At 37.9% G+C, this 27,666-nt stretch overlaps 1 protein-coding gene across 1 annotated transcript; it reads right to left on the bottom strand.

Moving 5' to 3' along the window:
- Positions 1-890: 890 nt before the first annotated feature.
- il34 (interleukin 34) lies at positions 891-26,046 on the bottom strand. The gene is made up of 8 exons (XM_085358617.1): positions 25,847-26,046; positions 22,081-22,326; positions 9,817-9,920; positions 9,285-9,362; positions 9,087-9,164; positions 6,929-7,036; positions 2,626-2,809; positions 891-1,832 (listed from the first exon to the last, which is right to left on the bottom strand). Exons 2-8 carry the CDS (start codon positions 22,115-22,117, stop codon positions 1,774-1,776), a joined length of 648 nt encoding a protein of 215 aa, XP_085214743.1. The 5' UTR covers positions 22,118-22,326; positions 25,847-26,046; the 3' UTR covers positions 891-1,773.
- Between the last annotated feature and the right edge of the window lie 1,620 nt (positions 26,047-27,666).

Genomic DNA, 27,666 nt, shown 5'->3' with positions numbered 1-27,666 from the left:
GAAAGCTGAAACTGCACTACTTTTTACTTCACTACGTTTGTCGACTACTGTATTTGACAAATCTGTGTAGAGGGCCTTTTTTAAGTGAATCTTCACTGGCACTCCAAACAGAAACACTAGCTGCTGAGGTAACCACAGAACTATGGATGGGTCTGTTTTTTTATGTGCACTACGCCTATCATAAAAACATTTTTTCAGTCAGTATTTATATAGTTGCACATGTAGAATAGAATCTCTAAGTCCAAAACTCCACTGAAGAAGCACCATAACACTTTTTGTGAACTTTGAAATGCATCTTGAAGCTTGTTCCCGTGCGTAAAGGTTTAAACTCTAAGTGATATTGCATGAAAATCTTGTTGACTTGCCTACATTTTCCTTTTTTTCCACATATTTACAGTGCTTGTCAGCCAAAAGTCCAACTTCTGTAGTAAACTGTATGTTTCTCTTTGCCTTACCTTCTCATAACCTTGCCTCGATTTGAATCGTTTAAGGGGTAACTCTTAACTCTGACAGAAAGAAAATGGCAGAGGAACCTGATATTAAATCTCAGTATGGATGTGTTGAAAATGATTTGAATGCTGAGAACAATCCCACAAGATTTCTAATGTTCCAACTACACTGAGCTGAATTTTACATTTCGGTTTTGCAACTGTCTTTGTGTGCATTTCCAACATGTTCATAGTTAAAATTCTGTGAGGGGTAACTCAAGATAATGGACAACAGACAGAAGTGTCAATTATTATTATTATTATTATTATTATTATTATTATTATATATATTTTTATAGAATATAACTTAACTATGGGGCAAACAACATCTGACTGTGATTTAACTTCATATTTAAAATGCTAACAATCATTTGAGCTTTGTTTAGCTAGTAAGTCCTCAAATTATTTAATAGTTGCCTCATGAAAAAAAATCATAAGAGATCTACAGCAAGTATAAAATGCATAGGTTGGATGGAGGGAGATGAATGCATTTTCCAATCTCATTCTTTGCATAATAAACATATAGGAAAAAAATACATAAAATGGAGCCAAAATGAGCACACATTTTTCAACAGCCTTGGCTAAGCAGTCTGGGCAGCTGTATAAAAATGTACAGTCAACAACTGTAGAATAAGACCAGTAGTTATCAGTTTGCATTTACGCTTGGAGTTCATATACACTGCTCCTGCTTTAGCACACTGATGTTCAAAAGAGGAGAATTCTAGCAAATGTACAAAGTCAGCTGAAGTTTCCCAATCTGTCCTCGGCCTCTGACGTGAACCACACAGACTCGCAGGAACGCATCACAACTTTTTGAGCAGTGGTTTGGCAAAGCTGCAGGTGAGCATTAACCCTTTGTTTAGAAAGAATCCACCTTAGATAAAATATTGACCACACATCAGTTCAGTCGCTATTTGTGAACATGAGCAAATCTGATCCAAAAACGCTATAATCTTAATCTGAGAGGATGCCAAGAGACAATGAGCTGGCATTTTTACTCAAAAATTCATTTGATGTCATTTAACAGAAAGCCTTTAGGTTCACAAAGGTTTGAGAGATATTATGTCTTTAATTTCCATCTGCTTTGACACACAGAGTTATGAGGACAAACTCTGGATAATCTTAGCTCTATATAGCAGATTTGGAAAAGACTTATTGATGTTCACAAATCAGGTCTGAACTCTCATTTCAGTGTGTATTGTCCTTTTACCCATCTCCCTATAGCTCAAGGGAAATAATACTAATCCCTAATCACTAGGGACAACTTGACTCCGCTTGCTTCTTCTCAGCTTTCGGGCTGCATGTCTTTCTTCCTGCCTTTCCGCCAATGAGAAACTTCACAGTCTGAAAAACAAATGAGAAGAGAAACTAATTTAGGCGTTTACACATTAGCTTTCCTCATCATGTTTTATTGCCACATAATCAGTATAACAATATAACTTCTCTTTCAGGCAAGTGAAAGATCATGCCAGAACAGATCCGAGACCTTTTTGAAACAAATCCCCTTTGGAGTTGTGTCATCCAGTGAAAAACTCTGCCTCTCGTGCTGTTTTGTCAGGTGGTTTTAACGTTGTTGCTGATGCGAGTCTTAAACAAAAGTTAAATGCAAACGGTGTTTTTCTGTGCATGTGTGTGCTCAATCATTTCACTTTATCAAAATCTTGAGACACAGTTCATCCAGATGGTTTGGCAAAGGCTGCAGGACAACTCAGAGCATCAAAAGTTTGGCTAGGTGTTCCAGGCAGGACACTTACATAACACAGCAGTGCTAGAACCCAAAAAATAATGTGTGTCATGATTCCCAACCACAGCCTTCTTATAAGGCATCTAATTTGACACTTGCTTCCTTGCTGGAAAGTCTACGTTACTGAAAAATGTACTTCCACTCTATCATCCCTGAGTTTCATAAAATATTTAGTCCTGTCTGACAGGAAACATCTGCAGAATCTTAGCTAATCCAAAATCTGAAAAACAAATGCTGATGCCTCTTTAACATCAAGACTGACATTATGTAATGAGCTGTTTGGGGAGTTTATACCCGACATCATCTTAACGAAATGAACCCATTTAAAAGCTGACATGGGATGGTTCTTAAACAAATTACAGCCTACAGTGTCATTTCCTGTCTTATACTTACAGTCTTCCTGAACGTCTGCGTTGGAAAAGCATTCACTGAAGAGGCAGTACATGGTGCGGCACAAGTTGTCCAAGAGAGACTTTGGAGTAGCAAATCGCCAACTAGACTCTGGCATGTTTTCAGGCTTTTCTGTTAAACTATCCCAAATGTCCTGGATTTTCTCTGGAAGGTCCTCTTGGAAGACCTAAACACACAAAAAACACAAACACATAGTGAGTCAGTTAGCCTGAATCAAAAAATAGGGATCAATAAGGTGTTATTAGAATAAAATCTCTTCTATCTTAGAATGTGACACTGGCAGCTATAAGGTCTGTATACACTTATGTGACTTGATAAAATAGTACAAAAGCTTACTTGATAAACCAAAAAAAGTAAGATTGATCACCATAAATCGCATCTTTTCCACATTATCCCTGCATTTCCATTCAGAGAAAGCCAGCAGATGCTTTTAATTCATATTACAGCCAGCTGTCCAGGTTGACCTTTAGTCTCCAAAAGTTTCATTTCACACACTTCATACCTGTACAGACCAGCCTTGCAGCCACCCAAGGGCTCAGGGTGATTAGAGTTTTGAGGCTCTGGTATCTAACCTATGCTTTGCTTTGAGCGCAAACCTAAAATTAACCAACTGTGTGGATTCCTTTAAAAGGAAACTCGGGACCTGTCCTTTTACACCGACTTGTGGAAAATAGATTCACTTGGTCTGCCAGTTATGTATTTATGGAGTATCCTGAATTTTAACTTTTTGTATTCTGTTTAACACCAACTTCACTTATTTAGCAGTTTTTCAATTTTAAAGCTTTTGGATTGGTAAATGTTAAAATTGGATCTTCAAATTTTACAATGCTTGGATATAACAGGAAGGTAATTAATGGAAAATATAAACTATTGGGTTAACTAGTAATTGTGAAAAAATTAAAGGGAAATATACCCACAGTAGTAAAAGTGACTTTCTGCCCTAACCCTAACCCTTACAGGAGAAAGTTCATTCAATCATTATAGTGGTCAGCTATAATGGCAAAGCCATTATCCAGCAACGATCAGGACTAGACTTTCAAAGTCGGCTTGTTCAGTCATTTTCAGTCCAGACCCAAAGCTAGCACACTCTGACTGGCATAAAACAACATTTTTGCACCGACAAGATGATTCCCAAAGATCTATTAACTGAAAGGCCTGGGATATGAAGTAGACTTGACAAGCGGTGGACAAAAGAAGAAGTGACATGCCTAAAGAGCTGTCTACAGCAGACAAACTGAAAGGACAGGTGGACAGACCAAACAGGTCAGAGAAGAGCAGACGAGATGCATCCTGACAACGTGCCATCAGCTCTATTTTATGTCATATAAAGGCGTAATTCAACCCCCAGTTTTATCGGGGTTTATCAGTTTATAACATGTATGTGGCAGGTTACGTCACAAACATAGTTAACTTTCTTACTGCAGCATGATGAGGAATCCTAACATCTATCAGCATGTCTGTGAGATATTTTATGTTTTTTTAATGCCACCTTTCTCTCATTTTCAGGTAAATACAGTGGTGAGAAATAGCTTTTTTCAGCTGAGGCAGTAAAACCTTTTATTTCTTTTTGTGACTTGGAGAGAGTTTTACATGCATTTGTGACCACTCGCCTTGATTATTGTAATGGACTTTATATTGGTATTGATCAGGCTTCACTATCACATTTGCAAATGGTCCAGAATGCTGCTGCTCGCCTGTTGACAGGGACACACAAATGTGAGCCCCTGTTCTTGCCTCCTTACATTGGTTGTCTGTCCATTTTAGAATTCATTTTAAAATTGCATTGTTTGCTTTTACAGTTTTAAATGACCTGGCGCCTTCTTACCTGTCAGACCTTCTTCACCGATACACTCCACAAAGGTCTCTCAGATCAACTGACCAGTCACTCCTTGCTGTCCCCATGTCAAGACTGAAACACCGGGGGGACCAGGCTTTCGCTGTTGTGGCCCCCAAATTATGGAATAAACTGCCCCTCCATATTAGGCTGGCCCCAACACTTGAAATGTTTAAATCTTTTAAAAATACACTTTTTTTCAAAGGCTTTTAGGAGTAGGACCAGAGTCAGCCTGTAGTCAGTTTTAGTCAGCTGTTGGTCACTCTTAATCTTTTTATTTTGTCAATTTTATTCATTGTAAATCTTATTGTCTATTTTACTCATGTATTTAATATGTATACAGATTTATTTTTATCTTCTTTTTATTTTGTATTTATCTTGTATTTATTTTATTGTTATTTATATTTATTTCTCTGTCTGCTTAATATATGGTTTTTAACTGCTATCTCTGTTTTATTATTGGAAAGCACTTTGGTCAACTTTGTTGTTTTTAAAGTGCTATATAAATAAAGTTGGATTGGATGGGATTCATTTGATTGGCTGATGTGTGTGACAGACCAAAAACTCATTAGCCCCCTAAGAAGACATGATATAGCTTTTGGAAACCTTATTTTTTTTTGTTATAATAATTCTTTTGGCATACTGGTGTGGAAATTGTTATGACTAAACACATTATTTCACCTTAGTCGATACTTTTTACTACCTCCAATAGAAGTGAGGGGGGGAAAAGCCCAACTGTAACGTGGAGATTTTCTTCCTTTCTGACCTCCAGAGAGATGTTAAGATTTCTGATCATGCTTCAGAAAATGTTTGTAATAGAGTAACCTGTGATGTTTTAAGCTGGTTGGGAATTTGTGAAAAGAAAGACTTAATCCTGATAAAACTGGAGGTTAAATAACAGCTTAAGATCACATAAAACAGCGCTGATCCCATCTTGTCGGCATGCAGGCTGATTTCACCACTTTGTCCGTACACCGAACATGAGAAGGAAAAAAATAAAACACAGAGAGGGTAATGTCAGACTTCAACTTGTTGGTCGAGTGAACCACCAGTGCACCTGACTCAAACAGGCTCTCCTCCACACAGTTCTCTACAACCTAACAGGTGGATTTTCCCATTTTACTGGAGCAGGCAAACAATGAAGAACCACTGACTGCTTTAAAGATAGAGAGTGAAAATATATCCTTGTTATTATTTTCTTCCTTATATTTTTTTAATATAAAACTCACTGTTACAACCAAGGAAGTGCAAAGTGACCCCTTTAGACTGTTGTTTAGGTTTAGTTTCCTTGGTTTCTGTCACTAGATAGCTAACATAACCACTTTAAGGAAGGGAAACAGCGATGAAAGGCTGAGGTATGCCAAATTGCACAAGGACTGGAATCAGCCCAAATCTTTTGGAGTAATGAATCCAAATGTGACATTATTGGTTCAAATCGTCACCAATGCATACAGAGGAGATCAGCAGAGAGGTACAACAGTGAGTGTCTACGGTCATCTGTAAAGTGCATTGGATGCTCTGCCATGGTTGGATTTCAGCCAGTGGTGATGGAGATCTTGTTAAAATTGGTTTTGAGATTTTGATCCAATTTTAATTTTGATTTTTTGACTTTTTGATGGAATATCATCTTGAAATCATCTGATTGGTAGAGGTTTGATTTTTCAGCATCAAAAAATAATCCCCAACACACTGCCAGAGCATACCTGGACAGAAAAACACACTCTGAAACTCTTTTAGCCATGGATTGGTCTCTCAGGATTTAATGTTATTGAAGCCAGAAAACAGAACAACAGGCAGCCAAAATCCAAAGAAGGCTTTGAATGAATAAGCTTTAAATAAAGGTGGTCATACCAAACAATTCTTTGGAGCTCATTAGAATTATATAAACCCAGTTTTTGTCTTATATACTGTATTTTGATGTATATTTACTCATGTTTCAATACGTTGGTGCACCTATTTTCCATTTTCCTACCAAATATAATGAAATGTGGTTGGTTTGGGGGTTATGTAAGGTCCAAAAATATGATACTGGAAAATATGACAGGTCGCCTTTCTGTACCAAATGTTCCATTTTACTCAGTCAAGAGGACAAGAGAAAATGCTGGACAAAAAGAAGAACAGGATGTAATTATGTTCACAGACTTGGTCAGATTTCTTCACCTACTGTCTGCTGAAACTCGGAAATAGGAAGAATATCTGCTGCTCTGCTGCGGCTAATGGGGATGTTAACTAAACTAAACTTACAAGCAGGACAGCTATAGAAATTAATCTAAATTGTCAGATGTTTAGTAAGCTGTCTAAACTGAATAAACAGGTCTGGAATGTTTACTTTTGACTAAACACTACAACATAGAAAAGACCCAGGTTCTAAATATTAACAAATACAATCAAAGCAACATTAATACCTAACATCAACTGCAGCTCTGGTGCGCATGCTGTATAGAAACTTACCTCAGCAGGATGTGACTGCATAAAGACTGCCTGAGCATCCTTGAAGCGTCTTTCCAACTCGGCTGTGTAAGGACGTGAAGGATGTCTCGTTGGCAAAACCCAGAGGATCTAAAAATTCAACTTGACTTTAGTTTATACAGCATTAAAGGTGTTGATTTGTTCAGCAAGGAAATGTTAGCAAAATCAAAAATGTTAAGTATTTCCCAAAAGATTCTTTCAAAGTGCATAAAGTGTTTAATATAAAATAATTAAATGCTACACAGTGTTAAGGGAAAATGTAACCATTTATTATGAACTATTATTACTGGAACACTATCAGTGTTATTTATAAGAAATTCACAAAATGAACTAGCAGTCCAAAGACATGCTATATTCATAGATTAGAATCTCCAAGGCTCTGGGCAAACCTTTAAACACACAGTAGTACTGAGGTAGCAAGGCTGGTGAGGTAGGACTAATCACTAGTACATACATTTACATATAAAATAAAATAAAATTGAAAGTGCTAACTAAAACAAAAACAGATCCACCAGTCAAAGCCACTACCACTCTGACAGTGCTTGTAGAAACTGGTCCCCCTCCAAACGTAAAAGCATCGAGGCACTCAACAGGAACAGGTGGTATTGAACTTTCAGTTTTATAGCACAATAGGCAAGAGGTGGACAGCGTTTTCCCGCAGGTTTAGTTCATGTTACTCAAGCACAAAATCTTTCCAAATTTTCCCAAACATTTCCTAATTATATGAATGTCATGTGGGTAACAAAGCAGCCTGAAGGAGTATGTTAAGGGTGGTTGCAAGGGTGACTGAACCAAAAATTCTGGCTTAAATGACAGGGTGTGTTGGACTGATGTTGTGCAAGGAGTTTGTCATGTGAATGTGATAAGAAGTCAAGGTCTCAGATGGACTGTCTGAGCTAGCTTGCAAAGTTAAAGCTCATTTGTGCTTCCATGTGTCCCCATGGGTCGGCATGATGTAAACTTCATCATCTGCCCATCTAATCGAGGATCAGCCAAAAATCTGTCCCGGACCACATGTGCATACTGAACATGCCCCACAAAAACAAAATTGATGCTTGTTTGCATTGTACATCTAGTGGTTGCTGAATTTGCTTAATTAAAAAGTTCTACGGCCCAGTCTGTGTGTAGTAACTTGTTTTTCTGTGTTCAGCGTAAGCGGCAATTGATGTGCCAGTTCACTGAACAGCATGCTGAAAAAGAAGACTATGAGCTGTCTGTGGTCCTGAAATATGAATAAAATGGCGTGAAATTTACAGATTTTATTTATTTCGTTGACATTTCTTTGGCATGACATGAAGCCTTTTATACTTAGTGTGGAGATTTTTTACTGATATTTTCTGTTCACCACTAAGTGCTTGAAGTTGCCTCCTTTGGCTTGTCCTGACAGTATGTTTTAAACACCAAGCAAACATTCACATGTAAACTGGACTTTAAGCTGTGTCCACATCTCAAGCCACACTGCTGTGTAGCTAAACAGGATGGCACCAGGTTTTCCAGGCTCTGCATCCCCTTCACATGTCAGTCATGTGAACCTTTGCTCGCATTGGTAGTTTCTTTAACCGCTTTCCATCAAAGTTAGAATCAGCTCAACCTGGTACCCACCCATTTTCAGCAGCCAATTCTTATTTTGCCTGCCAAAGCCACAAATCAAAATTACATTGGAATTCTTTGGTCTCTAGTCACCACATGACTGCTATGATTTGGTGCTATGAGTTACCTTAGGGTAGAAAAATCTGTTTTCCTTTTGTGTTTATTTTTCCATCAGCCCACCTGCTCAGCCATAAAGTTAACTTAGGATAGCTAAATTATCTTAAGGCCCCTCTCGCCCCTCCTCTGACATGTACAAGAACAAGTTACCGAAAAGATTATGGGTATGAATACGTTTTACAAAAGAAACAAGGGTATAAATAATTCCAAAGCAAAAGGTTTTATATCCCTGCAGCATTACTGTAAATTGAGACTAACTGGTGCGTCATGCATTTGTCTACATCCAATTAAATGTCTAATTAGCTTAATGGGCCGATGGCCCCAGCAGTCTCTCATCAGCTCTTCTTAGACAAACAAATGATATACGACACATCCACATTTCAGAGCAACCAGCAACACAAACAGGTTCCACTAGTAACAGCTCTGTTCTTACCTTTTTTAAAACACCTTGATACACTTGAAACCACAGCCTCTGGAGAACCAGGTCATTCAACCCCTCTGTTCTTAACTTCTGATGAAGGAAAAAGAGGAAAAAGACAAACTCATCACATCACCATTCACACTCAGACTTTATTAGCAAGACCTTCTCAAAATATTTATATAGAAAACAGAGGTTGTCTTATGACTTTACCATTCGGCTGATATTTGACAGTCTAAAGATTTCCCTATTATGAACCTTGATGGTGTACTCGATGGGGAAGTTGTGTTTCTGTAAAGGAAAGAAAAAGCAAAACAAAAATTACCACATAGATTTTGCAACCCAACTTACTTCTTTTATGTTTTGTAGAAATTTACTATTTGACCTGACACATGGAAAGAAATTTCGATTTTCGATGTTTTTGCCCACACAGGGAAGATATAAATGCTCTAATTATGATTACGTCCCCATGTGGGTCAGTCACTCGATAAATAATCTGTTTACCTATGTTTTGTTTAAAAAACCTTGCTAATTTACGTTGCAGCATTTTTGTCATGCACATACAAGTTCTGAGCCCACATGTATTAAGATGCCAGTGATATCAAGTTTCATTATGGGAACTGTAAGAACACGTTTTTGGAGCTTGTCCCAAATTAGGAAGAAGTCGGAATAATTCCATTTTCCTCTAAACCCTGCACCACTGACCCCACACCACATGCCTGCAGTCATGTCATCAGTGTCTCACCATGTACCGTCGTCTGTGGCTGAGGCTGTCGTTGATCGTCCTCAGTGGTGTGCACATACTGGAGTGCGTTGGGGCCATCAGAACGGGAGCTATCAAAAACAGGCCTATGGAAACAAGAGTCACACAGCACGAGATTAACTGTACAGTTAATTTCTTTACAACGCCCTTTCACAGGGCTCTGCTGAAATTCTTCAGATGCAGTTTGCATGTGCAACATTTTTGTGCATGTGCGTATGTTTCCCTGCTCCCAGTGTGACTCTTTTACATGATCAGTTAACATTTAAATTTTAACGGAGGAAGTTAAATACCTTAGAGAGCACATCAAGAAGATGAGTAACACACTGAGATGCTGTATACATGTAGCTATTTTCAGAATTATTAGAAACTCACTCTGCGTCAAGCATGTGTTTTCATACATGTGATGCTTCCTTCTGTCAACATATGTGTCGCCTGCTGGTCTCAAGTTAAAACAAAGAACTTACTTCATAAGCTCATGTGGTTTTGGACTGGAAACCACAATGCTATCACCACTGTGATATCTTAGACAACACCAAAATGTTACCTTTCCAGGACCTAAACTAGTACTCAGATGTTTGTTTTTAAAAAAGTTAACACTGATGCACATGCACCATTAAACCAATCTGCAAAACGGAAATAGCGTCAAGGCCAGCCACCCTTTTCATTTAAGCCCATTTCTTTTCATATCATGCAAAAGAATGGATTAAAATAAATAACTGACGTCAGCATTAACGAGGTCTACATTTTTTCCTACCTTTTATCACCCAGATTTATTATATTGTTTATATACTGATGGGATGAGTCTAGTTATTTCATTCTTTGTTTTCTGACTTGGGAAAATAACATAAACAAAACGCCATATGTTCTGATTGTCTATGATTAGAGTTTTGGTTATGGTTGGAGTTAGGGATCCTCATCAATGACAACTGTGTGTGCTGTGTATGCCTGACAAAGGGTCTGAGCAGATGGGAATTAGCTGGTAGCAAAACTTCGTATAAGGTATCCTTTCATTTGTGAGATTATTGTTTTTGTCCATGTCCTGACAACAACAACAACAACAACAATAATAATAATAATAATAATAATAATAAAAACTACCTAATACTGTGTAGCGTATAGTAATTACCATCTTACTACAATGACCATGGCATATGTATTTCTGTAGCTTAACTGCTCCTAGTTTAATTAAAAATAAACTACATAGGGTACCAGGAATATCAACATCTACACATATTTTTTAAATTACTTTTATGAAACTCAGGTACTTATATGTTATATGTCTTATGTGTAGTGGATGATGTCAAAAAGCATGACAAAAATTACGTCTACATTACATATATGTGTACGCTGCTGTCTGTAAATTAATTGTGCTAAACATTTTTAGTGCAGTGGCTCTTTGGGGGTCACTGCAATGTGTTGTCATGGATATCTCTAAACACGTGTTAATCACACAGTGATGCTAATAGTGCTCGTAACTTATTACTTTGTCTTATGTAATGAATATGCTGTTTGCAAAGAAGAAGAACAATAAATATATGTTTTATTATTCATAAAGAAATAACATACATGTTTGTCTTTTTTTTTTACATGAATTAAAATCAACTTTGGCCTTAATTCTTTTAAACTAGTAGGACTTCTAAGACATTAGATGTTTGGATGTCATAATACCAACATGACAGCTGTAAAAGACGGTAAGCTCCGATTAGTTGTGGAGCAAAGTGTACCCTGTCATGTCTCTTGGTTGAGTAATACTTTATGACTCTAAAATCACATGATCTGATACACTGATGAATATATGCAGCATACCTGAATGGTGACACTGTCATAAGAGTCTACAGTCACTTCATATATTCGAAGCCTTTAATGAACGCAGCTGCTTTTATACATCCATCTTCATTTATAGCCTCAGCATGAACGGTTGGGTCAGCTGTTTAGAAAGCCACTTTCATGAGAAAAGTCAAACAACTTAACTCTCAGCACAGGGTCACATTTTAGCCACAACTTAAGAAAGTTCACAGGGCAGCCAACAGCAAGGAACAGACAAGATGATTAGTCTTAATAACATGGTGAGCGTGGCCCCACTGCAAAGAGGCAGCCTGTTTTAAGTCTGTACAGTATGTTCTTGGTCACAGGGTAAAGACAATTACAATTTAGCATACCTCTTGTTAAATCTGTACAAAAGGACAGTGTTGGTTTAACAAGTTACAAAGTAACAGGTTACTGTAATAGGATGAATACAGACATATAATGGAGGATTTAAGTGAGACATTACAGTCAAGGTACTTGCTTTGTGGGGATGATGCATTGTTGTTTTAAACATGTAACCCTTCAATGATTTTCTATAGCTTAGGGGATAGTCCAGTCCTAAAAGGTTTCACAGAAAGGCAAATGTGCAACTTTACTGTAAAACTATTTGAAAAAACAGCACTTGAAGGAACTCCTTAAATCTTGGTTTTACTAGACTTAAACTTATTCTAGTGAGTAAGGTTATTCTTTCCATGTGATCTTCCAGCTTGTTCTCTTGTACAGCTTCAGGACAAATCTTTTTTTTATTTTTTATCCATCTGATAGCTGTTAAAAAAGCCCCCCGGGTAAATGAAAACTTACACCTTCTGGTGACAATAAAGGAAAGGTCCCAAGGTCTCTGAGGAAATGATTGATCTAGTTTGTCTTAGCACGTTTTGTGTGAACCTCTACTCGGGTTATTCTGCAAGGGGGAAAAAAGGTGACTTTCTCTACCGTCAGAGATTAAAATGAAGTTCTCAAAATCTGACATCTTCTATGAAAAGAACCATATGGATACTTGACTCCACTGTATGTGTTTGAACATGTGCCAGTTCCAGAATCTTCTCTCAGTCTCAAATTCTTTCAAGGTACAAAGCTCAGGAAAAGAAATGAGGCATGTAAAAGCCACATACTACAGAATTCCTTTGGCTTAAATAATCACACCTGCATCCTTTGAGCTCTATTCAGACAGTTGTTGAGTACGTCATCATTGTCCTTGTGCTTTCCTTTTAAATTATTTAGAAGAGGGTGTACATGGTTCATAAAATGTGCTCCTGTATCTGAACCTACATGTCAACACATGTTGGTGCTATTCACGAGGGAATGCTTGCGACTCTGCCTGTGTGTGTGAAACTCATTGGATTAATTTCTACTGTTTCATTTTTGGCTAGTGTAGTATCCAGCTGATTTTAAGATTAAGTTTCACTCTGTTGGTTCTGAATGCAAAATGAATACACAGCAAAACAGGTTTGCCTTACAGTAGCAGACAAAGTAGAAACCCAGCAGGTTGTGTAATGTGAGTGGTCCCCTAAATGAATTCCATTCACTGCAAACACTATTAAAGCATTACCAGACTAATGCCTGAAGTACCTTTTGCTGTTTAGAGACACTTTATTGCTTTGCTCCCTGGACCACAATATTCTCCACATGTGTCATCCGTCACAGAACATCAGGTTTGTATGCAAAACTAATGCTTATGCTTATGTACTTATGGTCTAAAAAAGAAGTTATAAAGTTAAGTTTTAAATGTGGGCTATTATCATTTTTTAAGACAACTTAAAGTCGATCCCTTCTTGTTTGTTCTGTTACAGTAAATTACTGTAAATTTAACAAAGTTTATGCTCCACTTCTACCAATTATCAGTTTCTACTCGAATGTATAAGTACATTCGAGTCAAACACAGACCATTTTTATGGAACTGTTCAGAGTCTCTTAATGATAGTGTAATAAATGATATCTGACTGCAAGCATAGGTGACAGCAGGCAGTGGATTCAATGTAAAAGCCTTAACAAGACTTATGATAATAGCTATTTACAATAAGGCCATTTTTAATTCTTTAAATACTAATTTAGTTTCAAAGCCACACCAACTGGGAAAAAACAGCACAAACTATGATTTTAATGCGCAAGAATACATAAATGAGTGCTGCATTTCTAGGTGATGAAATTCAAACCCACCATTGTTAGCCCACCTTTAAATTACCAATAAATTAGACTGAACCCCAGTGCCTCAAAACGGCCCCTTAAGGCAGTTCTACGCTCTATTTGGGGCCTTTTAATTTGATTTTGCTGAAATCAGAATTTACCAATAAGTTTGCAGTTACCAGCTTGAGAGATGACATTATCCTAGCCCACTGAAATCCATGCACTAAAATGAAGTGTAGCAATGGAAAAATCCAAACTGAGACAGGTTATCAGACTAAAACTGTCATCACTTACGCCATTGCTTTTCACGTTGACGCCATTCTAAGTTGGGCCAATTAGTGAAGTCACCACTTTAGAACACAATGGACACAAGTCTCCCAGTTCATCGACAAAATTAAGCCTTACATGGGTTCAGCTGCCCCTAAAATGAGTAAGCTACAGTGTAGATAAGATAAGAACCGAAACTGGGATACTGTGGCTGCCAGTGTTAGTTCCAATAGGAAAGCTCATATCACCTGATTTCCCTGATTTTGGAAAAGTACCACGATTTTGGAAAAGCACCAAGAAGGCAAATGTCTATGTCTATACACAGTGTGTTCCCAAATGTCATTTCTCAATCATTAATTCTACTCCCACTTATCCTATTCAGTTGCTGCACAGCTGGACCCCATCAAAGAAATTCTGAAGGAAGAGGAAATAAGCTGGACCATGCCCCTAGACATCACAGCGATAAAACACAAAGACAAACATTCACACTGATGTTCAAAGGCAGGTTAGAGTTTGTGAGTTTGCATGTCTTCGAATTGCAGGAAGAAACATCTGTGAACACACAATGAGAGGTTTGAAAAGCAAAAGGCCTGAGCTGAACCCAGGAACTTCCTACTTTAAGCGATACAGTAGTTTATTATAAGAACTTTAATGAGTCAGCATTTAAGATAAAGAACTAGTTATAGACAAACAACAAATCTCTTTAGTTAAAGGAGTTGGTAGATTACAAATTGCCTAATCAAATGTAATGAACAAAGCAAAATCAATTATTACCAAGACTGCTAAAGTGAAGTACTGAAAACAAATGTGCTCCAGATTAATATTTAAATATAAAAAGTGTAAGTCTGTATTGTCGGATGACGTATAAATACTTTTCTTTTTTCATCTGTGATGTTTTTGCTTTCATTTTCTAATGGAAGTTGTTTGAGCCATTACAGGTTGAAGCTTCAGCTTCACCTTTTTTGGACTATATAATTATAGACTGACAATATTGTTGGTTTTGTTGGTTATTGTTATCTATTCATTTCCGAGAAAGGTGCTCTCTGTTTATGTGTGGGTCACACCTAGGGGTGGGTTTTTATAATCGATTCATCGATTAAAATCGATTCTGGCTTGGATAACGTAAAATCGATTCATTAAAATCCTGAATCGATTTTTTAATATAAATTTATTTTGTCCGAAATGCCAGAATCTCTGGTGACATCTCACAAAATTTCAAGAACCACCAAACAGTAAATGAGAGCAGGTACAGGGATTCTGCACATAGACTTAAACACACAGCGCGACCCGCGGATCAGAATCAGTTAGATGTCGCCTTTCTCACAGTCGGGGCTGAAAGCCGACAGCTCGCTGATCCGGGTCCGCGCTTTGTGTTCACGCCCTTTATGCGCTGATTCTAAAGCTGTTAGTTTTATCTCTCTCCAAACAATATTGACCGAATCAGCAGCAAAAGAAGATCCAAACGCTTCACATAAACATCGTCATGAATTCACTCTTTTACTGTTTTGCTTCCATTGCAATGCGCAGCTCTCTCTCTCTCCCTCTCTCCCTCTCCCTCTCTCTTTCTCTCTCTCTCTCTCGAACAGTTTCGCTTTCTTCATTATTCGCTTGCTTGTTACACAAGTCTACTGTTGCTTACAGCGCTGTCGGCCGCTGTTTTTTCCCCTTTTACATTCTTCCGAAAAGAAAACCTCATTTCTGCTGTTCAATACTGAACAAATTGAAACTTTTTAAAATTATTCAAAATGCAAAATGCTTAGCCATGTCTCTAATAAAACCGCTGTAACGTCAGAGGTAATGTTGATTAATTAATGGTTTTCTTTCGTTTTTGATGTACTGCAGAATATTTTTATAAAATCCCAGGCCAGGAAAATCACCTACATGTTTTTCTGTGTTTTATCTTCAGCTACTTTGACACAAAGGCATCTGCTGTGATGCTCACACCTTGGATAAAGTCTTGAGAGTGTCAGCTTCCTTTTTATAGATACAAAAATATGTAAATGTCCTGATCTGAATTATATCTCTGACTGTCAAAATTTCCCAGATTTAAATCGAATCGAATCGAATTAAATCGAATCGTGGATCGAATCGATTCGGGACCTTGTGAATCGGAATTGAATCGATTCTAGAAATCAGTGACGATACCCAGCCCTAGTCACACCTACAGGGTCTTTGAGTTAAAGAGCAAGCAACAGTTGTCTTTGTGATATTGCGTGTATCCTTCTACCCCATTACTAAGGCATGTATGTGTTTTTTCCTACTTCCTCATTCCTCATGGCCCCCAGCTTTCACTGTTCCTGACACTCAATCATCAACAGCTCTGCAAGAAGCCTGCGTACCTGACAGATCAAGCTCTGCAGCATTTCTACCCTCACTACTTGACTTTTTGGCACTCCATTTGTGTACTTGTGCATGTAAAAGTCAAACGAAGAATGTAAAGTCTATAGTCCATATTTAATCAGAAAAACAACCCATCTTCTCTTCCGTCAACTTTCCTGGGCATCTTGGTATTTCCCCGTCTCGTAAGCCTCAATCAGACCTCCAATCTCCACACAGAGACACAGTTCTGACCCAGCTTAACAGGAATGACTTCTTGTCAGTGTTTAAAGGTGTCCTGTCCAAGTCTGCGGATATGTATAATCCCAACTTTACTCAGTCTCTTACTCTATTCTTCTATGTGACAATTGTGGCTTAGTTTGATCTGTTTTAATAACAAAATGTTCACCAAAGTTTTATATTCATTTAAGTGTTACTATGATGTACTCATGAGGTTTTTTTTTATTAATGAAATGTTTTAAAATTCTCATATCTTCATATCATGTGAAAAAAATATCTGCATTGCCTAACCTACCGAAGTGTAACTTTGCAATCCTTCAAAAAAGAGTTTTAATAAATCTCAGGGACTTTGCCTCTAAGTGGAAAAATAAACAATGCTTTGCTAAGCTATGCCATGCTATGCTAAGTTAAGCTAAGCTATGGTATGCTATGCTTGTTTTTAAACTCTTATCCTCCCATGCATTCTGCTTGGATGAGCCAAAACACAAATTTAAAACACATTATATCTATGACTGGACGTTTACATACATAAACCAAAAAGTCCCGCCTCCTCTGACAGAGTGCCTTGTATATTACCAAGTATAAAGCATTCCTGAGCATGAGAACTGTTAGGCTACAATCACCTTCAAGCTTCCCACAGTCATGGCCAAGGAACCCTTGAGTATTTTCTTTAGGTTTTTCCAAGTTTAAAATGTGAATGCTCCTTAATAAGGGTATGCAATTAGATTGCACACTACAAGGTTAACAGCTAACCCTAACAGTCAGAGTCTGGTCCATTCAATCAAAACTGGCTTTTTTCCACGTTGCCAAGATAGTGGAGACATGTTTTTATAAAACAATAATTTTTTTTCAGAGTTCTTTTAATGAACCAGCTCTCTGCACCAAAATCCCCACATTCAAGGGCTCGGTGACCCCAGGTTTCTTCCAAAACCCTATAAACATGCATTTTAATTATTGACAGTGCAGGCTGCCTCACAGTAAGAAGATTCTAGGTCAGGGATTCTGGGCCAGGTTACCAGCAGGTACCAGGTACCTACTGGTAACCTGGGGGGTTAAAATAAGCCAGGGGATTTTAAAAATCTAAAGGTATGACTTTCATTTTCAGTCAAAAGTACAAACACTCCTCCTCCTCTTAACCTGATAACACAATTCTGTAATGGGGACAGATATCGCAATGCATGACACTAGGGCTCCATCTCTTATGGTTTTGATTATAAACTGCCCACAGTCTTTTTTGTTTGTTGGTTGGTTTTAAAGAATTTGTAAACAAAGGAAAATGTTTCTGTCACTATTTGGAAGCATTATGGGATTTAGTCAAGCAATGTGGTTGAAAAATGTAACACACAACCCTCTGATGTGTGCTGTGGCAGCAAGTCTTCAGTTACAGTCTAGGAAGAACATAAGTGTTCCTGCCACTAAAGGAATTTAAATTAACAATAATTAACTAGGATGTCAGTAAGCAAACATTCAGAGCATGGCTACGGTTGCACACAGTCTATATACAACCATGTTTTCATTTTCTACAACAAAACACTGAGAAACCACACAGATTTTACCAGATGTCATCTGTCCCTCTTGCAATATTCAGGTGTTTGCACTAGAAGAGGTTGAAGCACAGACTGTATTTGCTGGCACTGTAAAAATACATAAAACTGGTTTAACTAGCTATCAATTCTTACAATTTCTAATAGTAGGTTAATTAAAATACGTGATGTATTAAGCAGCTTAGCCTTTAAGAATCTTTTCCTTTTAGCCGTTGCCAAACATTTGATGATGTTTATGCTTTAATAATGAAGTGCTGACAGTTTCCCATTTCTCTCTATTGCAACTCCTCCATTTAACTGCTTTTACGAAGCTTCAAGTGTTACTACTTAAATTTTGAACTAACATTTTTTAACAGCAGCTAAACAAGTAGGTTTAAAAAGTACATTCAGCATCCAGCCAGACATCAATGTCTTTTCATTTTGACCAAGTACAAAATCATAGCAAACCTGAAACTTAGTGACAGCTATTTGAATAATTTATTCAGTTTTTCTAAATAAAATTACATTACAATAAGGTACCTGAAGTATTTTACTGTGATCAGGAAATATGTAAAGGTTCCCTGCACACAACACCGTGTTCTGATATTACTACAGGGACATACAAAGCCAATAGGCAACAGATGTCCGACTGCTTTGGTGATAAATTGTAGTAAATCCATCACCTGAGATTGAGTAAGAATTTGTCTGCATTTTTTTTCTAGTTGCTGTAATGCGTCTAAAACCCATTTATTATAAGGATTACATATCTATTACAAGGTTGGCAAGATAGATGAAAGCTGAACATATATCACTTGTGGTTGTAAAATGCCTGCAGGTGGTGTACATGGGCCCCGGCGCGCAAGGAAACTGAAAAGAACGATATTCTAAAAGAAGAGCTTGACATGCATTTAGCTAGTCAGTGTATTCCTTAAATATGCTGATGCAGCATAATCGAAAACTGGATGAATTCACCCATCTTTTTTCTTTGCTGTTGTTTTTTTGAGTGTGTGTGCCAGGAAGGATATTCTGTTATGTATTTGTATCTAGATATGGACACATAAATACATATTTATATTTAATGATTTATGACTGCTCTTCTTTTTAAACGCTGATAAAAACTAGTAATCCTACTTGCATGGTACTTTAAATTTGAAAATTCCTCCGTATATGTTTCCATTTTTCTGCATTAATTTTCATGCAATTGAAACATATCTACTGGGTCTTTTATAAAATTTTGACTTTGGGCATATTTTAATGTTTTCTGCACACCTTCTCAAAGTATGCAGTTTACTTTTGTTGATTACCAAATGACCAAAGTGGTAACAATTGTGGTTCTGACACGTATATTCTCAGGCAATGCTCTATTTTCCAGAGAAGCAATGCTTTTTTTGGTTTGCAGCAAACCCACATGTTCACTTTACAAAAGATTTCAAGGACAATCTGCAAAGTAAATCTTAGAAAAGTTTCACGATTCTCACACTTCCTCTGTAAGTTCTTGACAAGTATACATACATATGAGTGTCTACATGTCAGGTCAGGTGTCAGGTTAGCCTGGGGTCATTTGCCACGTCAGTTAATCTCCTCGGCTGTCTCAGGAGTATTCATTCTCAGACAAACAAAAACAAATTGAATATCTGACTATTTACAGGTCTTATTAACCTGATACAATACAGCCAATCTTTTCAAAATCAGGACAACCAATAGGTTATTTTCATAAGCATTTCTGGTAGAAAAAGAGTATTGATGAGTTAATGACTACAGGCATGTGGCCCACCCATGATGCAACCAGGATTGGGCTTTGATTACAAGGAATGCAGTGGGTATTTGACACTAGCATTAATCACAGATAGACAGGTTTGACATAAGGGCTGAGACCCTGAAGACCTTCTGTTACTGTTCACAAAAAGAAACTGACAAATAGTATTTAAAATTGATGTTGCAGTTTTTTAACCCATAACATGGGAAAAAACAGACAGGCATTCATGAAAAGGTAAGTAGGTTTTAATAGCATTATAACCTTATGCAAGACACACAATAATCAACAATGGCTATTTGCAACTTTATTTAGGTTTACACTAGGGCTGCCACAAACGATTAGTTTGATAGTCGACTAGTCACCGATTATTTTTGCGATTAGTCGACTAATCAGATCATGCATCCACTGGACGTACAGCGTACAGCTTATTGCACCAGCATGCATCTGCTCTGATATAACTATCATTAGCTTAAAGCTTTAAGTGTTTAAGGTCTGTGCTAACTAAAAATAAAGACAAGATGATAGTTTGTTAAATTTTAATTAAATTTGCAGATTGTTTCGGTGAAGTTTAATAAACTCCTTGCTATCTAAAATATAACGGGACACCGGAGTAAATTCTCAAGCATTTCACACTTCTGATAATCAGCTGTCTGCTTGATGTTTATTCAGCTGTGTAAAAACTATAACTTTAATCTCAGACAAACCGATTTACTCAGGAACAAATAAAATACTAAAAAAAGCCAAACAATAACATTAAGTTATCTAAGTGACTTATATTACATGTTTAACCTGAGTAGCGAAAGACGGCGGTGGGTTTGAAAACGATTTGCTGGGACTCCGCTGTTCTCACGGGCTCTAGTGAGCCTTGCCCCCGGCTAGCTATCGAGCTTTTGAAAATATGTGGTGTCTTGATAAACTGAGCAGATATTTGAGGTTTACACAGCTACATTCTCGCCTGAAAATATGTTAAACGTTTATTTTGTGACCCAGAAATAATAAGAAGAGTAATATTAAAACTACCTAGCTGCCACCATTGTTGGAAACTGAGCTGGGCTGCTCTATGAATTCTGGGACACAGCTTCTTCTTCTTCTTCGGGGTTTAACGGCAGCTGGCATCCTTGTACATGCAGTGCTGCCATCTTCTGTTTCAGTCCGTTATTACACTCTTAAATCCTACTACTTACTGCGTCTTTTGTGATCTTACAAAGCTTCAAACGACGCGTCGACTATTAAATCAGTCGTCAACGATTTTGATAGTCGACGTAATCGTGACTAGTCGACAAATCGTGGCAGCCCTAGTTTACACTGCATATGCATCAGCTCACCTTTACAGCTAGCAAATGATGCTTTACATGTATACCGAGTGTATTTTACAGTCAATCAAAAATATTTGCATCAGGAAATAGAAAAAAATTCTAATACAAATTCCTCAGGCATCCCAATCTAAACATTATCTCATGCATCATGACGTCTGGGCACGAAAGTCTGGAAATGTGCCACGAAAGCATATCAGACTGTTTGGCCACTGGGCAGAGAGCAACCTTACAATCCCCCGGCCAAATCCTGTGACATCATGTCATAAATGCAAATCTATGAGGACATCGGCGATTAAATGCAAACTTGTATTTCAAATGTAGAACTGGTCACTGCCTTGCTAGTGTGCCACTACTTCCTGCACTCACCGAACAATATGTTACAGAAACACACTGTTCTAAGTTTCGTGGTTCTTTTGCAAGACATGCCAACAAACAAACCTTAATCAAGTTCCCACACGTCAGACAACGCACGCACACAACATCGTGCTTTAACACAGTATGAAGGCCTATAATGAAGAAAGGCATCCTTCCTTCTACCTGTAGGTGTCTGCAGGGATTCACTCTGCTAGGAAAAATGCCCAATTCTTCATCTTAGTAATTCTGAGAAACCTACTCTTACTAATATTATTAGACCAAAAGAAGTCATCATCCCACAAAAATCTGACCAATCGTCGTCTATGAAAATAACTGAGTCAGACCTAGAGGGAGTGAAAGAAAACACACAAAAGTAGCAAAGTACAAAAACAATGAGGCCATGGTCATTTTCCCTTCTAGTTTCACTGTGTCTCATACCGTCATCGCATATCTGCACAGAAAGCCCCTCTAGCCGTCTGCAAACTTTGAACAGGAACAACACACAAAAACAAGATTCACACACACACTTGCACATGCCTCTTACCTCCCAACAGGCAGACTGCAGTGGACAGCTGAACCATACTCTTTGGTTTAAGTCCTCTCCTCACTCCACAGGGCTTTGAACTCAACACAGTGAGTATGTAAAAATACACAGACTGGACGGGCCACACACACACTGCAGTAACACTGTGGTCTGAAACTCTTGTGCCTTCAGTGGGACGCACTCCCAGCTTTAGGTCCTCATTGTACTGTTGATCATCCAGATCCTTTAAATGGCTGCTGAAACAATCTGAAACAGGAAACAAAAAGCAGTCGAGCATTAGACATTAAGATTTAAAACCAAAATTACTAAATGTTTTCACATGTTTATCTGTAGTCATAAAAAGGTTTGAACGAACGGCTTTGGTTCCTACATGTAGCTTCAGTTATCTTTATGTTTCATTCATAATGTTACTCTTTTATTCCACAATGTCACATTTTATTTCCTGATTTCCCTTTTTACTTCACACACACCTCGTATAACCAGAAAGCAAGTTCAACAGCTGCTTCTTGGCTTAGCTTGGTGACACCTGACATCTAGTGCAACAAGAAAATTAGCTGCTGCTCTAAACAAACAGTACACATACACATGACCTAATATCTTATATTTACTTAGCCTAGCAAAGGCTGCACATAATATCCAACTAGCTAAACAAGTTTATGATAAAGAGACAGTGCAAACAGCAGTAACAACAATTGGTTTTAAGGAGCGACGAGGTGAAAATGTTAAAAAGAAATCTCTATAATCAGCCAATTAATCACACTGTAACACTGCACACAAGAGCTCTGAACCTACAAGAAAACTGACACTGAGTAGATCTGTTTTCCCACAAGACAATGATCCCAGACAAGCCAATCAAAGCAGTTCAGTCAGAGGTCCCAACCTCAGTCCAGTATCTTACTTCCAAGAAGAATCATAAAAAACAAGTGTCTCTGCAGGGAAAGCTTTTTTAGAGCAATGACAGGTTGAACTTTAAAAATAACCAAGAGTGCCCAAAACATTTGCTTTGTTCAAAGCTATATATTAAATACTGGGGTGTGTTCCAGGGCAAATGAAAGATCTGACCAACATAACTGGGAAGTTGTTTCATAGCATCTCATGGCCATCCATTCAAAAGATATTGAGATATTTTAGTCTAGACCAAAGTCCTGGACCTCACCAAGTGACTTTTACTGCCAGTTGTAAAGCTTTCCTAGCATGGCTATTTAGCCAAATGCTTGCACTGGGTTTAGGAGCTTTAAAAGAATCCAACATAATGAAGTCAGAAAGTAGTGTTTTTGTGCTGTGTCACCCCCGATCATCTCACAATGTGAAAGTTAAGCTTCTTGTAGAGATTCCAAAACTCCTGTGCGGCAAGGATGACTAACCCACACGACCAGCTGCTCTGTGTTTGTGGTACTTAGTCAAGTTGTTGAAAATGGAACCAAATGTAATGTCTGGGTAGATATTGCTTAACATGGTGATTCTCAAATGTTTGTCAAAGTTGTGTATATATATATAAAGTTATGACTGTGTTTTTACATTTCTATTTGAGTCCTTTGCATAAACTAATTTACAAACACACAGGCAAAATCTATGAGTTCAAAAAAAGAAATTAATTAATTAAACTGTCAAAGCAAAGCCTGCTCATGTGCTCAACGGGCCTCAGCCAAAATGTATCAAGTGGCAGGAAAACCTGGCTAACACCATCAATTTGCCATCAGGCAAGCAGAAATGGCCCTTAAACATCATACATCCATTTTGAGAGAGATTTCCAGAGAACACAGTGTCTCAACAAGAGCTCTAAACCCGTTTGTTCTGATAAAATGATGGAGGGAAATTATATGATAAGTGGAGTTTGTTTCAAAGCAGATAAAAGCTCACACTATACCAGATACTCTCTTGCAAAAACCAAATTACAGCCATCATTCTAGGTCCAAATGCTCATTATAAGGCTTTCTGTGACAATAATGAAGATTTTTTTTCAATTTTCTTCAAACAGACGAGTGTGCTGCATAATTTTTGTTTGCCCTTTGGTGTGCTTTAAAGTAATAATTTTCAGAAACATTCAGTTTCTTATACAACCTAACACAATGTCAACCAAACTCAAGCTAAAGTTTACACACACTCACACATTTACAAAAAATACACTTTCGATTTCTTACAGTACTTTGTACACACATCTGCTTCATACTGCACTTGGACAGAGGTGAACTTCATTTCAGACCACTCACAAAGCGGCACCAGCACCTATGCTGTTATTAAAACCTCAGAAATACTCAGAAAATGAGCACAAACTGCAAACAGCCATCATCAATGAAGACCAATCTTCTCATTAGCTGTTCCAATGAAAGACAAGGTTTTTCAAGAACTCCTGCTGCAATAGCAAATGTGCATGTCTGATATATTATATTAAATTCAGTATATAAATAACAGGGCTGGTGCCAGATGCCAGTTTGACACACCGGTTGAGCAAGTGCCGTTTTTGCCTTACAGCTCCAATGTAGTGACTCAGATTTAAGTCCCACCTGCCTCCCATTGCTGCTTTGCTTTCGTTGACAGGAAAAAAATATATATCAGAAAATTAGAAACATTTCAGGCCAAGTTTGGTAAGCCTCTATCCAATATCTTTTTCTGTGGCTAAACACACAGCTTCTAATTTGTAAAATCACTAACATTTTCTCAGTATACTTTAGCGTGTCTATTTGACACCAGAGAAAGGCATTAAAACGGGTACTTATGCGGGACTTATACATAGTTTGAGTGTCTTTTTCTAATCCTCTCTCACCTTCCTCCTCATCCTTATCTTTCGCAGCCTGATGATAAAACTTTTGTTATATCCATTGCAGCATTCCTCAGTCTCACATCACACCTCAGTGACTTCACTGTTGGTAAAATATGTCACCAGCATTTAGAGGATTGTGACATTGAGCCCATCCGTTGCTTCAAATATCAACAAATGACTTCAACCAACCGCTGGAAAAATAGTCAGTGCGTGGCACAAAAGATAAGTCACCTTTTACTCACACACCTCTCCTGTTTGTTGCAGTGTTGAAATGTATCTGACGCAGATGTTTGTGCAGTTTAGCTGCAGGCTACTTGTGCTTTGAGGGCCCAAGCTCCCCTCTGAGATCGATAAGGCTCCTCTATCCTTCACAATCTAGGCTGTGGCAACTGCTGCAAGGTTTTGAGATGTCGCCACTGATTGTATAACTCAGGCTTGCAAAACTGTCAATACGCCCATACTGTCACACTTGCATGTAAGATTTTCTTTAAAAAAAAAAAAAAAAAAGACTAAGAACAGAAGAGAAAGAAAAAGAAAAAGCAGCTCTTAGCATTAAATACCCTCCGCACCTAACGAAACCGAAAGTAATGCCGGACCGCTCAAGGCACAGCTGCACACACGAGCACATGCAGGAACACCCACAGAGAGAGAGAGACAGGGAGAGACAGTAAAACAATCACACCTTTATGTCCAAAAATGAAATCTCAAGAGATTAAAATCTGCCTCCAAGACCACGCAAATGGCACTTTTCTCTCTGTGAGTGCGCTCGTTGGCATGACCATTAATAGCCCTTAAAACCCTACAACAGCCACACACCTAAGTATTTAACTCTAAATGCAAATCAAAACCAATTTTACATTTTAATCTTAAAATAAAGTTTCAGTCCTCAGAGATGAAAATCTGCCAGAAAGTCAGCGTTTTCACTTTTCACAAATGACCTCACTCCCAGACTATCAATTTGGTCCTCACCACGTAGGCTACAATATTATGCAGGTACACACATACCTCCAAAGTCCCTTTGCCTCGCACTCCCAGGGTGAGAAATCCTTTTCAAATGCGACGGTTGTAGTGAGCCTTTGTTAAATGCGAAGAAAAGCTGAACGATAGAAATCCGGTCTTAATCTTGTCAGTGAAGGAAGTCCACTACTGGATTTGTCCATCCACGGAGTCCTGGTGCGCTGTCTCAGTGTGCCGCCAAGTGCGCCACAGGCTGCCGCTCCTTCGGTCAATTCCAGTCACCACATAAATAGCTGCCAAACCTTCAAAATAAAAGCACGCCATCCGGCATAGACCCTCCCCTTGAAACGAAAAAGAGTCTATACGGACATTTTAATCATTTCAGTGGCTATAAAACTGACAACTGAGCGAAAAAAATACTGAGCAAAATATGACTCATATTTGTTTATGACAAGACTGAAGGTTTGCCACCTCATCCAAGAAACACAGACTATTCTCCTTATTGAAACTGATATAGCATCACTGTATTAGAAGGTTTATTTATGTAACAATTACCTTACTTGTATTTTAACAATTTTGACACCCCATCATTAACTTTAATCTTCATACCTCCAGTAACTGATTCATTTAATAAAATTAATAATACAATTAATATTTATTAAATATGAATTTTACTATCAGATTTTACACAGTTTTGTTTCCACACAGCCTGATCCATTCTGCTGCTAAACCTGTGAATTGATGTTACACTGGAGAGAGATTGATATATCGTTAGCTATTTGCACATATAATGCTATCGGCATTCATAACAGCCAACTAATGAACATTTAAAAGAAAGACGAGAGAAACACCCTTCAACAGCGATATGAGTGTTGATTTTTGCATAACTTGTCCACCAGAGGGCACTTTATGAGTTCCATGTTGGCAATATTTGCTGGGAACAAACCAGCTGATCCAAACAGGTTACATGAGTAATGACGACTTCAACTCAGTTTTATTTAAATAGCATCAAATCCCAACAACAGCTGCCTAAAGGTGCTTTGTATTGAAAGCTAAAGACCCTACAATAACATACCCTAAAATTGATTTGAGACAAAAACTGCATTCTTATATTAACTTAAAAATGTTCATAAAGAACTACACATAAAAAGCATGTTTTGTATGTCTGGAAGAAAAATAAAGCAATAAATCGGCTGACATATCAGATTTTTATATCACCAAGTATTGGTATAGGTTTAAAATTGTGTATTTTTAATGAAAGCCAACTTCCTTTTAAATGAGTCCTTTAATTCTTCCTTAGCAACATAGAGGGACACTAAGTGAGAAACATAGTTTGGAAGTTTCAGCCGGAATTGCCAGTGGCTTTCCCACTCTGGCTTGACACATGAAAAGAGAAAACAGATGATACCTCGACTCGTGTTAATTTTCCACTGGTCTGCAGTGAATATGTTTTCATTCACCTTCTTCACTGCTCTTACAGCTCCGTTCACAAACTGTTCCTCAGCTTTTCCAAGGTTGTCTGGTGCACTCACCTTTGTGAACTAAAGTCCTGCTGGGAAGACAAACACTGAAATGCAATCAGAGGTGAACCAGACTGGTTATGTGGCACAATAAATAATGTCTGCTCAGGTTTTTAAAGACCAACTTGTATTAGAAGACTGGAGATCTCAAAGACTTCTTTGACTTTAAGATTCAAATTACCCATATTTATCTCTATTCTTTTTTGAGGGCACATTAATTAATAAACAGTCTGCTATTCATAACTGCTTATCTTGAGACTCTGTGGAGGGTAAAGCGGCTGCCTGAGCTTGCACGATGTGGTATATTTCACTTTAGATGGGAGCCAAATCATACCAAAACACTCAGGA

This window comes from Diplotaxodon limnothrissa, linkage group LG7, assembly GCF_057381915.1.
Source record: "Diplotaxodon limnothrissa isolate DT_005_m linkage group LG7, D_limnothrissa_male_GT1.1, whole genome shotgun sequence".
Taxonomy (NCBI): Eukaryota; Metazoa; Chordata; class Actinopteri; order Cichliformes; family Cichlidae; genus Diplotaxodon; species Diplotaxodon limnothrissa.
The sequence above is the reverse complement of the archived record's forward strand: the minus strand, read 5'-3'. Positions and strand labels throughout refer to the sequence as shown.